General features: G+C 38.7%; 1 protein-coding gene across 1 annotated transcript in view; it reads left to right on the top strand.

Annotated features, from left to right (window-relative positions):
• Nucleotides 1–18,033, top strand: part of Gabrb3 (gamma-aminobutyric acid type A receptor subunit beta3) — a 218,903-nt gene that overhangs the window by 160,309 nt on the left and 40,561 nt on the right. Inside the window, exons 3-4 of the mRNA XM_048793541.1 lie at nucleotides 6,487–6,569; nucleotides 9,470–9,607. Of these exons, the coding sequence (XP_048649498.1) occupies nucleotides 6,487–6,569; nucleotides 9,470–9,607 (221 nt within the window). The remainder of the gene's footprint in view (nucleotides 1–6,486; nucleotides 6,570–9,469; nucleotides 9,608–18,033) is intronic.

Raw genomic sequence — 18,033 nt, 5'->3', positions numbered from 1 at the left:
AGATGACTATTCCTAAAGCTTAAATATAGAAACAGATGTTCCTAGTTTAGGAACATGTTATCTATTAAGGGTTTTGCTATATATGACATTAACCTGGAAATATCAGGTTATGATTCCTATTTTATGATGATTTTTGTTCTTCTGTGTATATAGTTACTCATGTTGACTATTGCATTAGTTACCTATTATTTCAACAGTGCAGTGTAACAAACAGCTAGAAGCTTCAGTGCATAGAACAAGTGCTCATTGCTCATATGTTTGGGTGATTAATGAGCATCTGTGGTGACTCTGGCTGGTTCACTCAAAGGTTGGGTGTGAGTAAACCTTCAGCTCACTGGGCTGATGTCTGAGAAGATGAGTACTCACCTTAGTCCTGCACCCTGTGTCAATTCTCCTGTTAGGACCATCAGATTCACCTGTGCATGGCTTTCTCACAGGGCTTTCTCACAGCAGAGGGAGAAAAGACCAGAAACAGAATGCTTCCCAGGATGTAAGCTTGGGACTACCACACTGCCATTTCTATCCATTCTGTTGTGTAAATCAAGTCACAAAATCAGCACACAGTTAGAGATAGCACCTCTATAGTGAAAATAATATAAATGATATGGTAAAGAGAATGGGCCCTGGGAAGAAAACAGAAATGTGTGATGCTGAAACATTGGCCTATGCCCTGTCACTTCTCCACATTTCTCCATAAGCTCTTGCTTAAGAAAATGCTTGGCCTAAATTACTTGATTTAGATACTTAATCCTAATATCTGAGTTCTTAGTCTTGAAAGAAATAATAGCTGCCTCTGCCAACCAATGCACCTGGCATCTGGGAAACCAGGAGTGAAGATTTGTGTGAGTTGCCACAGAGAGATTCTAAAGACCTGAGGGTTACATATAAATCAATAGCCTGCCTGTGGTGTTATGCTTTGGTCACAGACACAACTATTTCCAAGAAATGTTGAACACTTGGGAATCCGAGTGCAACCCCTAAGTTGCACAGAAGGTACCACTAAACTGCTCCCAGTTCCTATTAGTTTAACAAGATTGTGACCAGAGATCTAGGGCTTCCATAAAAGGTGCATTTCCCTGCAGCTAAAGCCATAAAATTCACTTATTTGATGCTGCAGGATTTAGCTCTTCTGATTCAGTTCTGCAAGATTGAATACTATAGGTGAGTATTCAATTCTGCAGCGTAAGAATTCACAGAGATCACTTGACCATTAAAACAGGCGAGTCTCGTGTTTAACTATCTTAACCAGTTAGCACACAGAGGCTTTCAGAGGGTCAGTAATCAAGCAAGATAAGAGGTCCTATCGGGAAAGCTTGATAGAGGATAGGTATCCCTACTAATTTTAACATTTGGGACCTTAAAGCCAAGAAGGGCCAAGCTACCTCTTCCTCTCTCCATTTTGTTTGAGTCACACTTCCTTCCCATTGCTGGTCCTTGGATCTCCAAAGTCATTCTTCAGTGAGTGTTTATAGGGCACTTGCTATAAATAAAGCACTTGATGTTGTTCTAGACACTGAGGAGATGGCTGTGAACAGAAGAGAGAAAGCCCTACATTCATGAACTCACATGGGGGTAAGCAAGGGGTCTAGTCAACAAATAGGTGGATGCTTCCATTTGTAGTTGGGGCTGAAGACAATGAAATAAAATGAGGAGAGGTAACTGAGACTAGCGTACTTTAGTTCTGGAGGCCTCTAAAAAGTGGTCAAGGATCTTGCCACCAGGGACATTAGAATAGACACTCTCATTGCATATTTTAATCTGTCCTCTCTAGGATTTACAGTAAATCTAAAAGATTTATACAAATGGTGAATGAAATTGTGTGTTTTGCTCAGTTCACTATAAGTGTGAATCCCAGACTTTACCCCTATTCAGCCTTTCTCAGCCACACCAACAAAGAGGACTTTAGTACCTCGGTTAACAAGTGGATATTTCAGACACATGTTTGTGGTAGTAAACATGTTCCTGACAGCCCAAAGTGGCATTGCCACAACAACCTCTACCTGTAGAAAAATCTGTATTTGTGTAATTACATGAAAAATTGGCATCTGCTCTTATTATGATTTTTAAATTGCTGGATATTTAAACATTGAAGTGCTGAAACCACAGTATATTTCACAAACCTAGTACAATTGAGACAAAATGAAAATCCTTCAATAATGAAAGAAACGGTCTTGACTTCCTTGGCTCAGGCTTCCTCACTCAGTTGTGCAGGGAATGGACACTAAGTATAGTTTTCAGACAGTGTCAGAGGATGAGTGTCATCCTGTATCTCATAATATGATTTCAAACTTGCTGGAGACTGTGTTCTCCTTAGAACAAGTTAAGTTCTTACATTTTCATGCTTCTAACTTTTAAACATATCTTTAGGCTTGCACTTTTTATAAAGTCAGGATTATCTAATTTACTGTTCTATAACAGGTAAGAAGCTGGATTAAATTTTATTACATTTAATGCAGGAGTAGTATATAAAATAGTTACCTTCTCTGTACTTATATTTCCTGCTTGTCATATATAATGAGAATATTACTACATATATAATACATATATGACCATAATATCCTCCTGCTTATGATCCATGTATATCTATATTTTTATCTCTATCTTGATATCTATCAAAATTTGTCTACCCTATTGTTTACTTGTAAAAGAAGAACCTCTTTTTCCTGAGTAGGCCTTGGTGAGTTGAATATATTTTGTTCTTTTAAGGTAAGAGTAATGCCAAAGACATAATAGGGTGTAGAGTTCAAGCTGCCGGGATCTGAAAGTGGCACCTGCCTTCCGGTGGCATTGTGAACATGGTCAACCTAATTACTCTTTCTGAGTCTTTTTACTCAACTGCAAAAAGAAATAATGATAATACTTCTGTAATGTGGTTGTTGTGAGATTAAATGTATGTGTGTTAATGTGCTTGGTACAGATCTAGGCACTGAGCAAGCACTGAGTCATGTTATATAAGGTACAAATAGGACTGGCTGCTGTCCTGGACAGCAAAAGGATGAATCAGCACCCATCTCTACAATGCTATCCAACCTTTTACTCCTCATTTCTCTCAGTGTGTGTGTGTGTGTGTGTGTGTGTGTGTGTGTGTCTTTCTCTCTCTCTCTTTCTGTCTGTCTCTCTCTACCTCTGTTGATGTTCCTTTTGCTTGGTTTTACTTTCCACATTCAGCATCCTCAAAGTATGGCTTATTTGTAAAGAAAATACATATATAGATTTCTCCACCATTTGGCCACATCTTTCTCTGTTTTTCTCTCAGAAACACACCTTGCAGCCTCTAAGCACTACTGTCTCTCAATCAAAAATCAACAAACATCAACAAAGGATCTACTGGTCTATTAAAAAATAGTACTGCAGAGATCCTCATCCTATCGTATCTGATTCTAGTTATTAGCTTCGTAAATGTCTTAGAAATAGGAATGGAGTTTTCAGAGTACAGAGGACTGTAGAAGTGAAATTATGTGTTGGTTGGGACCCACAAAAAATTCTTAGGCAAAAATATCAGAATGTGTGTGAGTGTTGAAGTTTACACAAATGGAACCCAGGTGTCTCTATGGTCTATCTATGTTATGTCATTTCCAGTTTCTCAAGCCTTCCACTCCGGATGAGGGCTTTGTGGCTCAGTAAGGGCTCTGGCATGCTGCAGAGTTTTCTGGGTCTCTCTTTTTGTTCCCATATGTTCTCTTTTCTTGTATTTCTGTCCCAGTTGCCCAACAGACCCCATTCTTTCTTCCATTTGTTACCTGGGAACTTAGTTTTTGTAGCATGTGCAGGCTTTTGTGTCACACTCTCCATACTGACAGGATTTTCTATGTATTTCATCCAAAGGAAACAGAGTAGTGAAAGCATGTCTATATGTTATTCCTGAGGTAAATGGAAAGTGTTTCAATTTATGGCAGTAGTATACTAAAATAAAGAGATGTGCACAAGTCCTGTATTGTGGGAAATAACAGGAGTTGGTGAGATGAAGTGAATGATCTAACCAATTATTCTAGCTTTCTAATTTCCTTTCAACAATTTCTATGAAACAATCTACATAATACTACAATAAATTGAGATTGCTGCATTAAGTACCTTCAAACTATTTCAGTTTGTTTATGTGGTTTGGTGGTGTTGGTGTTGGTGGTGGTGGTGGTGGTGGTGGTGGTGGTGTGTGTGTATATCTTAGGTATAGTTTGGGGGAAATGAAAAATAAAAGATAAATAAATAATAAATAACAAATAATAAGAAATAATAATCTCAATTATTGACTGTCCAAATGAAAGGTACCAAAACATGTAGGAAAATTTAAAATTCTAACATTTCATTTGAGGTCATTTTCTCTTCATAAAAATTTACAATTTTAGCAGAACTTTGTTCTCATTTTGCCTTTATAGGCATCTTGTGCAGAAGCTGGGTTGTCAAGCTGCCATAAAACATGCCAGAATTTAAAAGTGCAAGGCTGGAACTTCAGTTGGCTGGGAAATAAGATGTTGCAGAAAAATATACCCAAGAGCTATGTGTTTATTTTGGGTTATAGAATGCAGTGTATTCCTTAGTTCCAAGGCAATTGAAGTGTCATGACATTTGGAGGGGAAAAAAATCCCTCAATTTTCCCATTGGTATAGGTCATAAGGTGTATATCTGTATGGCACATACAAGCTATTTGTATAGAAAAAAGTTCACCTTGAACTGTTTGTCAAGGATGTTGGTATTCTTCCTCACTGCTTCTCTTAGCAATTGAAAAGTAAAACTTTCCTAAACCTGCTGCTAAACCAGGTGCTTGTAGAAGGGCATACATTTCCCCATTATTCCCTTAGAACCTGCATTTAGGTTAAATGATATAAGTCATTCAGAACTGGCATGTGGTGGTGTTTGACAGTGTTTTAGTTAGTGTGAATAGAAATAATGCTTGCTCACATTGCCCTAGGTATTAGTAATGTTTTTAAGAGGTCTTGTGTGTGTGTGTGTGTGTGTGTGTGTGTGTGAATATTCACGATGATAGCTGGCCAGAGAAAGCTAAATACCGGGCTTCAAGAAAGGTAGAATCTGAAGAGCAGCTGGGGGATTCAAGATGACTCTTGATCTGTCAGGAAAAAAATACCTCTTCCTTCTTATGACCTACTCCTGATGGTGCATAGCCAGAACTTCCAGTTGCTCAGTAACTGCATAAGCCTTAGTAATACTGCTCCCTGGAGATGTGGAGTACTAGATCGTGACTATTGCTGTCTCCTCAACTTTGAACTCTGCAATTTCTGTACCACTATTATAGTTTAGCATACTTTGCTCATAAGCCACTAAGTCGTGACTTTGCAGGCTCCCTTCCACTCTTACCTTTGTGGTTTAATTTATTTCCATAAAAGACATCCCTTTAGCTCTGTTCTGCCTTCTAACGAGGCCCCTGGTTATCCGACCTTGGTTCAGGTCCCACCCAGTCCAGTCAGTTTCTGCAGTGGTGGGGAAGTGTTGAGGTTCTGGAGAAATTTAGTGTAAAATGTGGTGGCCTAAGTGTTGTGTTTTCTCTAGTGTCTTTGAATAGGTTGGTTTCCCTAAGAGGAGGCTGTCGACATGGTAGAGAATGGACTTATTTCTAGGTGTGTTATTTCCCATTGTGCAGTTGGTTTAACCAGAGCCTGGTGGAGGCTTAACTGTCTTGAGGCCATGATATAAATTCTTTCTTTGGTTTTAATTGTCACCAAGGAAAGCTAACCCACTGAATTTTCTTTCGTAATCAATAACAGAGAAATAAAATAAATGATAAGATAGATGTCAACATGATGAGAAACTCTACTGAGTATTTACAATCCCTCTCAACACACAACTATAATTGAAATAAGAAAAAAAAACGCTTTGTTAAAAGTTTCAAAGTACAGTCTATGAACATGTAACACTCCACATGGAAAATCAAAGAATTAAATCTTAATCAGTGTGTTCCTCACATAAGGTCTCTCAGTACTAGAAAGGTTAGAGAGCTGATAGACCAGGAGACAAAACAAAAATTGAAGGTAAGAACTTCTTTGGAAACCATTAATTATCAAACATCAGCAAGACTCAGTGACTGATTTCAATGGAATTTTAAGTCTTTACTACAATACCTTGTCTATAGTTAATAATGTATATTTGAAAATTACTGAGAGAATAGATTTTGAGTATCCTCGCCACAAAAAAGAAGTAATACCTCATTTTAACATTTCACAATGTATACACATTTTAAAACAGTGTTGTGTTAATACAACTATTAATAGATACAATTTTTATTTGCTAATTTAAAATATTAAACGAAAATAAAATGGTGGTTTTGTTGTTTTTCTTGATAAACTGATCTAGTTTATCTCTATTCAAGAGTTTGTTTTCATTCACATTTCTCTGTATATAGTGAAAGGTGTTCAGTCATGTGTACCCCGGAGAAGGGGGGCCATACATGGGGTAACACATGGTTATCAAGAAGCAGTTTTCCTGCTATATTACTCAGGCCATCTTTAATATCTCCTCTTGCTCTATGTATTTCAGAATCACCACAACAGCAGCGTGCATGATGGATCTCAGAAGATACCCACTGGATGAGCAGAACTGCACTTTGGAAATTGAAAGCTGTGTGTATCTGTGTCTGGGTTTCTTTTTCTTCCAGTTTGTGTTCTAGATCTCTTTTTCATTATTTAGCCTCTTTTCCAAGGCATTGATAATGTTCCAGGCATACTTTTTAACTACCTTAAAATATAGTTCTCCACTCTGCATATTTCACAGTCATAACACAGAGAGACAAACAGACACAGAGAGAGATAGAAGAGAGTTAGAGAGGAAAAGACCAATAAAAATAGCAAGATAGAAACAGAAAGAGAGGAAGAAGGAGGTGGGGGTAGTGCTTAGTACAGAGAGAGTTCTTTGTTCTAATCTGATTAAGAGACTCTGTTTGCTGTGTTGAAATATAAGAAAACAAATGTTCCTCATCCTGGTCGATTCATCGAGAAGAGAGCAAACACTGAGATGCAATTTTCTTAAAATATGTTTCATCATGCATGAGTGGCTATACTGCTGCGACCCTGGGCAGTCAGAGTAAAACTCATTTCCCATTAGGATCTGAGCTTTACGAGCAGGCCATTTCTGCATCTTGGCAATTTTCTTCAATTTGAGGAGTATTCAGATGCTTTATTGGTAATTCAGTGCTGAGTACTTCCATGTCAGGGATGAGAGCCCCATCTGTAACATGTAACAAGCAGATGTCCCCCCCTGCTACCTGAACCACACCTCCTGGCATATGGGGATGTTTTTGCTGTTGATCTTGCCCTATCACAGACTGGTTTATTTTTAGTCTCAATTGGATTGTCAATGCTTATACTGAATTTTGGTGATTAAGTGACTTTGACTTTGCAATGTCGCTTGATGAAAAGGAAATGTCCCTGCACAAACAGATGAAGAAGTTGTTTGTAGGGGAGGTTAGTCCAGGTTCTGGGTAGAGCCAGCCACACTGTGCCCCCTCACTTCCATACTCTGTCACTGTCATGGTTTCTGAAAGCTGTGCTTTCAGAGAAGATGAAAGACATAAAATCATGTCAAGTGATGCATAATTGAATTATCTAGGGACATTTACCATAGAGAACAGAAGGCTCAAGGGAAGGATGATGATTTCCCAACAGTTGAAGGATGAGCCTAGGAAGTTAAATGAATTCTCTGTGGCCAGAGGGCATGACTCCAATGAGACAGTGGAAATTTAAGGAAAGCAAATTTGGGGTCCAAGTAAGGAAGCAGTTTTCATTCCAACTGCCTGAACACACAGTGAGTGATTTCTGAGAGTATGGGTTCACAGTGCAAAGTGTGACTGTGGGGAACAGTAAGCAGGAAGATCTGCTGTAAAAAAAAAAAAAAAAAAAAAATTCCCACAGTGTGTAAAGACCCTCCCTTGCAGAGAAGCCATGGTTAAAGCACTTGAGTGAAAGAGGGATTGTCCCAGTTTTCTGGTGGCTCACTATGCATGTCTTGGTATTGGGTGTGGAGAAAAAAAAAAAAAAAAGATCTGGCTTTTTTTCCTAACATCAAGGCAAATTCATTGATCATGAATTTATTCAATGAATCCTTGGAGGACTTAACTCTGTACAAGTACTGTTTTTTTTCTTTTAATTTTTGTTTTATTTTTTGGTTGTTGGTACTAGGGATTGAACCCAGGAGCTTGTGCATGCTAATTAACCATGTGCCTCCCACCAAGCTGCATCCATAGCCCCTATGCAGTCATTATTGTAAGCAAGGGAATATATAGAGAAGGCAGTCTAAATGCAAGTGCCTGTCTTCTTGGAACTTATATTCCAGAAAAGACAGAAATGATTAGACAAAAAGCAAAATGTGGTAGATGTTTTGAAAAAAATAAAATATGACAGAAGGGTTGTGAGTAATTCTGAGTTTCCTGGGGAAGTGGAATCTCAGGAAGGGATTCTACAGGAAGGCTTGAAGTTAAGACGCAAACAGGGAAGAATAAGCTGTGTGTTTTATTAAAGATTGTCAAGGCTGCCAGGTGAGAATGAGATACAAGGAAGTCAGAGGGAAGGAATTTACAGAGTCAGGACAGTAGATCTGACTTGGGAGATGGCATTAGCTATGGACACAGTCATCCTGTGGCTTTGGTTCATTCATTTGATATCAAATATTGAATGTTTCATTTTTTTGTATATGTTCAAATACAAAATGTGTTATATTGAAATATTTTTCTTCAGATTTGTATTTTATTTGATCTTATTTAATGAGTTGACCTAATCTTCTAGGAAACAACTGGGTGTTAAAAATAACATTGGACTTTTGTTATTTACTCATTCTCAAAAGCATCAATTAATTACTGAATGAATGTAAGCTCTGGGCCAAGAGCTGAGTTTGGAATTATAATCCAGCAAATGATCATTTATCTTTCTGATGAGACCACCCATGCAGATCTCTAAGGGCCAGGAGGCTCCCAACAACAGGCATTTCTAAGATTGGCAAACCACGTGGCCAGAAAGAGCCAGCAAAATCATCCAAACATGTCACAGAGAACACTACTTTTGCTCCAAGAGTTCATCTAATCAAACAAATATTGGTTAAATTTTCCATAGTCTCTCAACCTTCTAGTTGCACTTGAGATAAGGTATCTCTCCAGGATTTTTCAGACTTGAATTTTCATCTTTTACTACCGTCTTATCTGCTACTGTTAAGAAGGGTTTTAAATTCACTTCTGTATGATACCCACACCAGTTCTAAAGTTAGACTTTGCCAAAAGATCATTGTTTAGAGTCCTCAGTCTCCCCACTTCCTCTACTTTTCAAGATCAGCCTGGTGCAAATCAAATAGCAGAAGTAACACAAGAGTACTTGAAAGTTAGTTCTTTGGTGACACTTCTTAGAGACAAGCACTTTAAAAAAATATTCAAAGATGGCAAAGCCATTACTTCCATTGTATTCAAGTTTCTTTAGCTGTACATTTATACAAAATGATATCTCATATGCACCATGTCCTTTCATCTCTCCCCTGATAGATGGCTACACCACAGATGACATTGAATTTTACTGGCGTGGCGGGGACAAGGCTGTCACTGGAGTGGAAAGGATTGAGCTCCCACAGTTCTCCATCGTGGAGCATCGTCTGGTCTCCAGGAATGTTGTCTTTGCCACAGGTGAGCCCTGTGTCTGCTCACAGTCCCTTTGGGACACTGACTGAGTTGCTGTGATAGTCTCCTTGTGAGATGTGTGGCCACTGACTAATAATAGCACTTGGCATTCACAGAAGTACTATCATCAGTAATTTGCCATCACAACTCCTTGAATCCATATCTAAAGGGAATTGGTAAGCTTTAATGGATAGGAAGGATCACTTATGAGTGAGATGTTCTCTGGGCCTTGCTGTTGAACAGTTACAGAAGGGAGGGTAATGTAACCAGCCAAGGTGTGATCAGAAATACTCATGCTTGGGCAGATAAGAGAGCATTGGTGGAAGGGGGAAAACAAAAGACCAGGGAGATGGCTAACTGTCCTCCTAGCAATTAGCCATCTTTTTTCTGACCCAGGCTAATGGTCAGCCTTGATGGTCCAGGAACTAGGGCCATGTACAATTGGCCTTGCCTCTTTGGACATGATCTTCTTAGCCTGATATTATCTGGTTAAGGTTGTCCTAGGTGGACACAGTGCCACAGCCTGTAATCCCAGCTGCTCGGGAGGCTAAGGCAAGAGGATCACAAGTTCAAAGCCTGCCTCAGCAAGGGAGAGGCACTAAACAACTCAGTGAGACCTTGTCTCTAAATAAAATTCAAAACAGGGCTGGGGATGTGGCTCAGTGGTTGAGTGCCCCTGAGTTCAATCCTCAGTACAAAAATAATTAATTAATTAATTAAAATAAAAGATTGCCCTAGCTTATAATTCAATTTTTGTTGTTATCTTTTCAGCTGTGCCAAGATTGAGACATTGTCTTCTGATTTTCTCTCTGTTCTTGCTATTATTTTATTATTTTGTAACCATGTATTTTTTACAATGTGCAGTGCTTTTTTTTGGTAGGTTTATATTCTTACTGAATGCTGTGCATAGTCATTGAAAGAATAAATGAAAGTGCTTTGCAAACTATAAGGTATTTCCAGGTCTACAAACTCTGGTTGAAAATATTAAGTGAAGGCAAAGCTGTCCATATATCAAACAATAATAAGTGGGTAGAAATACTAGCCCTCTGATGGTACTCATGAAGCCAGGTGGTCTTCTACTTCTGCCCATTGCCTGTGGGTTGAATGCTCCTGACCCATAGCCACCTGCTGTCCCTTTGCCTACCTAAGACTGATTTATCTAATCTTAATGCCCCTATTGGGAGGAAGCCTTTTTGACCTGCTCCAGTCCCAAGAACTCCCCAGTTTGGGTTAGGTGTTGCTCTGTATTTCTCCAGAGTGCAACACCAACCCCATTCATCTCTGTGCACAGTTCACTATGCCTGTGACTGCAAGGGTGCATCTCTTCTAGAAGGAACCTGTCTTGGTCATAGTTTACTTCTTTCTTGCCCCCAACTTACTTAAAGCTGGACATTATAGCAATAGTCATTGAGTTAGCAAACAAGGGTCAAAATTATCATCCATATCCCTCTTTTCCACTCCTGCCTCTTAGAGCCAATAGACATGATAAGATGAGAGAAAAGCTTGGGTTTTTAAGAAACCAACCATGTCAGTAATCATGTCTGTTTTTCATGAAGGGTTGCTTTATCCTCTGTCAAAATAACTCTTGCAAATATCCTTGCAGCCTCTGTAGGGGACCGTAAGGTGCTCACCTTGGGTGGGTGTTGAGAGCCAGCAGGAAACTCAGGCTTAGCATTAAGGAACTGAGTCCACAATCAAGAAAATTGCTCTATTGATGTATTAAATAAAATCATTTCTTCTAAAACTGGAATTTAAGATCTTCCATGTGCCCAGAATTATGAGCAAAAGTTCTGCTCAGAATACAGGTGAGTATTCTGACAGAGGGATAAACCTGGCCATGCCTTGTTTGTCTAGAAAATTGTAGTTGTGGCTATGAGGGTGCTACCACTAGTGATCACTGACTGCATTTTCCTGCAGCCTCATCAGAAAACCTGATGAAGTGTTTGTGGAGGGTACATGGCTTCCACAGGACACTGCAGTCCCTTGGAATGACCTTCTTGAATCCACAAGTGCAAAACTATTTGGGTCCTCTCTTGTAGGTTTAGTCTCTGTCATCTGTTGAAGCATATATATACCACACATCCTAAACATGTCTGGAGAAAATATACACTACACATTAGAGAGAATCTTTAAACTATTTGTAGATCCAGGAGGTGATCAGAATGCAACATTATGTCTTTTTTTCCAACACGTTCTGAAGTCCTGTGTTTGCCATAGGTAGCACAGGGTTCTGCCGAATCCCCACGAGAACTCCAAAATAGTGCGAGAACTCAAAAGTTGCGGCAGAGGCGGATAGTAATGCCTCGCCTGTCAATCAATACTGTTGGCAAAATGCCAGGGGCCATACAGACTCGGCCGTGGCTCTCAGCACGGTTCCATATGAATAATTTAGAAAACTGGATCTTCCAAAAGCTTATGCTTTAAAATTATTCTACATGAAGAAATGGCATGAGCCTCATTGTCCTAAAATATTTTAAAATTAAGTGTTATCCTAGTTTATTTTCTTTTCCACAAGTGTTCTGAATTAATGAGATTTATATCAGCAAATGGGATTGAAGGGTTTGCTAGCCTGGGAAAGAATTAGGAGAAAACAAAAGGCTCCGGGAGTTTACTGGACCAGGAAGGATGGACAGTCAAGATTTTACACGATTCCATCTACTTCTGCTTTCCTCATGATGTGAACACATGGCAGCTACACCCAAATTCCACAGGATGGTCAGCAGAGGCTGTCAGAGCTGAGAGAGGCAAGGGAGGCAATGGATTTGCAAAATTTCTGGGAATGCTTCTTCTCAGAGTCATTCAAGGAAGATTTGGTGCTTCATCCACCCTACTCATGTGTTGTTCCTTTGAGGACTTTGTAGGGGTCCCTTGCTGTGCTTTTCTGTGGGCACCACCTCTGATCCACCTTTTGGATAACATGGGGTTGCAGGCTATAAGGCCGAGGACACACATATAGGTGACTATTCACTCAGGAACTGGCATGAACTAGTCTGGGATCAGGCCTTGAGAACAAAGAGGAGAACAGGTGTGTCTTGTCCCACGGGGTTTCTCCCTGGCCCTTCATAGGTTCAGAAGATGACTTCTTGTCCTCTCTTACATAAGTAGGTGGTTGGCAGGAATTAAGTCACAGTGGGAGAAATCATTGAAGTATGTTCAAGAGACGATATGTAGACTTTAAAAACTTAGACCTTGAAGCCAAACTGTTAGAGCTTAAGTTTAGCAGTGTGATACACAGCAGGCTTTTTCAATTTGTCTGTAAATAGGAATAGTGATATTGTCCATTGGATAGGATTTTTGAGAGGATTATGTGAGTTAGTGTAAATACAGGATCTAGAACAGCACCCGGCCCATACTAAGCTTTACAAACTATTGTGATTTTAAAAGTGCAGGACCATGAATGAGGCATATTTTGAGGAGTCTGAGAACAGATTACCCCAGGAGTTTACTAGAACTTTGTATATTAAGAAATTATGACATTATTCTCTGGAATTATTGGACATCAGGTGACTGACACCTAATTGCTTGAGGGAGATAAAAAAAAAAATGGGGTCAAGATGACAGCTACCATATTGGACACGCAGTTTCCCAGCCTCACAGCCTTCAGAATTCAAGTTCCTCTCCAAACTCCAAACTTGTTGCACCAAAGCCTCCTGTCCCTGCCCTCTGATAAAGATTCATTGCCTCCAGGTTCTCATTTTCTCTAATGAGAATGAGCTCTGGAAATACCTGAACTCAGAAGAGTACCAGAAGCCCTGTGGTTCTCCTCTTGTCCTGCCACAACCAGGGGTGTGTACCCCCACAATGAACTTGATAGACCAGTATTCATTAAGAATAAAAATGCTGCTAATCCTTACTCCCTCTGCTGGGATCACGAGTTGCAGGTCATCTTTAGGAACCCAAAGCTCTTGAAGTGATTTGTCTGCACCCATGTGGGAATCATCTTCCGTGCTCCACATACAGGAGTCTGTGCGAAGCAGCACAGGAAGTTGATCCAAGACATCCTGAAAGCCAGAGGTCATGGTCTCTTCAGTTACCACATTCCCTAGGTGGAATGACAGGACCTTGACTTCAGTACAACTCTTAGCTCTGTGACTGCTACACCTCCCGCCCCTACCCTAATTTCAGGTGGCCCTTGATACCCATGGTATAGCTGGAAACAGCCACAAGAAAGATAAGCGGTGGGGACTCTATCAGGGCAATCTCCTAGAAGAAAGCAGCCCCCACCTGAGTCAATGCCAAGGTGCCCCTTGCACCACCCGCTGAAGCCTCTTCCACTGAGCAGACCAGCCCCCACCCCCATCACCAAGGCTCCATAATTGGGGAGGGAGCCTGAAGGATTAGGAGATAGTGCCTAAGATTATGTGGTGGGAAGTTACCATGTTCGGTGACCAATGGCACACCCAGGAGTTGTTGAAGGGGATAAATGCATCTGAGGTTAAGGAAAGGGCAGTAGGATGTGTATGGGAAGCCTCAACTCCTATGTGCTATAAGTAGGTGGGCTCAACTGTTCTGTTGTTTCAAACTTCTGTCAACTCATCTTTTCCACAATTAAGCTGTATCTCCATCTCTGCAGAAAATAAAATATCAAAAATTGCTTGGAATTTATATTTATATCCTTAATATTTATCCGAGTACATAGTCCATTCAATAAACAGTTTGATAAATTAAATGAATAGTCACTGAATCAAGAGAAGAATTATAACCATTATTACTTAGTAAGTATTCAATCAAACAATTTCTGCAAAAGAGATAATATATAAATAAATGACATGATAAACACAAATACTTAACTTACTCAAATATTATACATTAAAGAAAAAGTCATATAAAGCTACCCTGGGTAGAAAACACACTTTTGCTCAGGAAGACAGAGCTGTGTTCTATAATTGTGTTTTAAAGAAGTGAAAGAACTAGCTGAGTTAATTAATATAAAAGGAAATTATTTTGGTCCTTAAATATGATTCATTAAATATGTATTGTAAAAAGTGTTGGCACTCATTTAGAATTCCAAAGAAAACAAAAAAAGACTGCCTTACTTCTAACTTCTGACCAAAATGATGGCATGGTATTGTAATTTTATAGCCCCTTGTTTTAAATATTTGTTTACTAATGTCCTTGAGAGGCTGGTAGTTGAAAAATACATCAGCTTAAAGCATAAGAAAAATATAAGAAAATGAGAGGCTGAGAGTGTAGCTAGTGTGTAAGAGTACTAGCCTAACATGTGGAAGGCAGGAAGAAAAAAAAAGAAGAAGGAAGGGAAAATAGAAGTGATGAGGATTTGATCAAATGTACATAATAAAGCTAGAAATTATTTTTCAAGGTTCCTGATGCATAGTGACCCCTGATACATTTTTTAACAGAGATTCCAAAAACTAGTCTTTCTAAGCTTTACATGGTAATTTTGCACATTTTTACATATTCACATTAGAAGAATTTTTACAAAATAAATGTCAATATGTAAATATTTTAGAAAAAGTGTAAAAAATATAGTAGTGAGATGGCAAACACTGTCTATAGCGCCCTTCTACAGTACTAATATCCCTCCCTCCTTTGTGTTAATGAGTCACACAATCTGGGTGAGCTGTGCTATTATGCAGGTTTCTAAAACCTAACATTGGATTTGGAGGCTCCCAAATGTTAACCCAGGTCCTATAATTTCTTAATCCAACACCAAGAGTCATCTATGACAAGAAATGAACCTTCTTTGTATACTCTGGAGATAAGGGCTCTATCTAAAGTGTGAGGGGTAAAAATTTGTTCCCAGGATGTAGGCTCCCTATTTACCTCTCTTATTGTTTCTCTTGCTGAGAAAAAAATTTTTAGTTTGAATGTGTCACATTTGTTGATTCTTGATTTTAACTCTTGTGCTATGGGTGTCCTATTAAGGAATTTGGAGCCCAACCTCACGAGATGGAAATTAGGGCCAACTTTTTCTTCTATTAGACTCACAGTTTCCGGTTTGATTCCTAGCTCCTTGATCCATTTTGAGTTAACTTTTGTGCATGGTTTACAGAAAGGGATTCAGTTTCATTTTGTTGCATATGGATTTCCAGTTCTCCCAGCACCATTTGTTGAAGATGCTATCCTTTCTCCATTGCATGCTTTTAGCCCCTTTGTCTAATATAAGGTAGTTGTAATTTTGTGGATTGGTCTCTGTGTCCTCTATTCTATAACATTGGTCTACCCGCCTGTTTTGGTACCAGTACCATGCTGTTTTTGTTACTATTGCTCTGTAGTATAGTTTAAAATCTGGTATTGCTATACTGCCTGTTTCACTCTTCCTGCTTAGAATTGCTTTTGCTATTCTGGGTCTTTTATTTTTCCATATGAATTTCATGATTGCTTTTTCTATTTCTGCGAGGAATGCCATTGGGATTTTGATTGGCATTGCATTCAACCTATAGAGTACTTTTGGTAATATGGCCATTTTAATGATATTAGTTCTGCCTATCCATGAACAGGGTATATCTTTCCGTCTTCTAAGGTCTTCCTTTATTTCTCTCTTTAGGGTTCTGAAGTTTTCATTGTATAGGTCTTTCACCTCTTTTGTTAGGTTGATTCCCAAGTGTTTTTTTTTTTTTTTTTTAGTTCTGGCAGACACAACTTCTTTGTTTGTATGTGGTGCTGAGATAGCTTTTAAAATGTTGAGGTAAGGTCTATCTCCTTTACTGAGTGACCATGAAGTCCATAACGTGTAATTATTTTTTCTGGGCCTATTCAAATTCTCTTAAGAGGAAATCCAAGTAGTTTGCTTGAGAAGATAAATAGCAGGCCACCTAAATGGTATGTCCCTAAGTAAAAAAATGTTTTAGTAAATACCGTTTCAAGCACATGATGAATTTTAGTAGCCACTAAAGATAATGTTTATGAGACTGATCAGTGATATAGGAAACTATCCACCATAAAAAAAAAGAAATGAACCTTCTGCCTCTGATCCATCCTCCATTCTACAGCTATGTGTAGCCACACCACCACATGTCTTTAAATCATTACCCAGCTGCAAATTTTTGACAGCTGCCTTTTGCCTGAGCATGGGTACCTGTTTAACTGCATTGTCTCCTCTTCAGTTTAGCCCTTAAAACCTTTATTGTAGTTGCTGCATTTAATTCTTCTTCTCTCCTCCAGTCATTACTCCTACTTTCTGCCCCCCAATTTTTGTTCCTATCACAGACTCATTTGATATATTTTCTTTCTCTCTTTACCTATCCAACTTCAGTGCATTCACCAGTGAATAGTTCAAATGCCAACCCCTTTACTTATTCATCAATGTGGGACATTAATGTTTGTAAATACATTATCTTAAATTTTTTGAAGTATGAGAAAATGAGGAAGTGGGGATGTAGTGCAGTGGTAAGAGTGCTTGCCTAGTCCATGTGAGGCTCTGGGTTCCATCCTTGAAACTGATAAATAAATAAATGTAAAATATAAAAGAGCTTTTCTGCCAGTTATCTTTTTGGTTTTTTTGTTTTGTTTTGTTTTTTATCTTTTTATTTTGTGAAGCTTTGAAACTTGTTGTGTATCATTTCTTTGTTACCTGTCCTCTCACACTTACCTGTCCTCTCACACAGATATTCAATAAATATAGTTTAAGTGTATATATTTGTTCATAAGCATGTGCTCAAAAGTTCCACAAAATAGCCAAATACAGGTTCTCCTTGAAAGTCAAACATGAATGAGAAAAAAAAAAAAGGTAATGGATTATTTTAATTAGGCCAATTATACACCATTCACTATTCAAGTCTACTGGATTTCTTGGAAAATCCTGGATTCTTACCACTATTCATTTTTGACACAAAATGATATTTTTTAAGGGAAGTGCTTATGCAGTGAGTAGCTAGATAATCCTTTAGTACTATCAAACCTATAATCCAAACCTGTACATGGGTTAGAGTTTTCAAGAGAAAACAAGGATAGATCCAAAGGGATCCATAGGAAAAAAAAATAGAAACAAGAAAATGATTGATTCTTTCTTTTCTATAGCTTTCCATTACCTAGACTTGAGACTACATGGTATTTTATTTTTGGTTTAATCATTAAAATAAAGAACAAATTCATCATTGTATTAGTCACCTTTTCATCACTGTGAACAAATTCCTGACAAGAAAAACTTAGAGAAAGACGAGTTTATTTTGGCTCATGGTTTTAGAAGTTCAGTCCAAGGTCAGTTGGCTCCATTGTACTGGGCCTGAGATGAGACAGAACATTATGGAGGACGAAAGACAGAGAAAAACTGCTCAACCGGAAAGCAGAGAGAACAGAAAGAGCCAAGGACAAATATAATCCCCAAGGGCACACGCTCAGTGATCTACTTCCTCCAGCCACACTCCACTTGTCTGTAGTTACTGCTCAGTAAATTCTTACTCCATCAAATGGATTAATCTATTGATAGGTTACAGTACTCATAATCTAATATTTTCACATTCCTGCATTGT

The sequence above is a fragment of the Marmota marmota genome, unplaced genomic scaffold, assembly GCF_001458135.2.
Source record: "Marmota marmota marmota unplaced genomic scaffold, marMar, whole genome shotgun sequence".
Classification (NCBI taxonomy): domain Eukaryota; kingdom Metazoa; phylum Chordata; class Mammalia; order Rodentia; family Sciuridae; genus Marmota; species Marmota marmota.
This window is presented reverse-complemented; position numbering and strand designations above follow the sequence as displayed.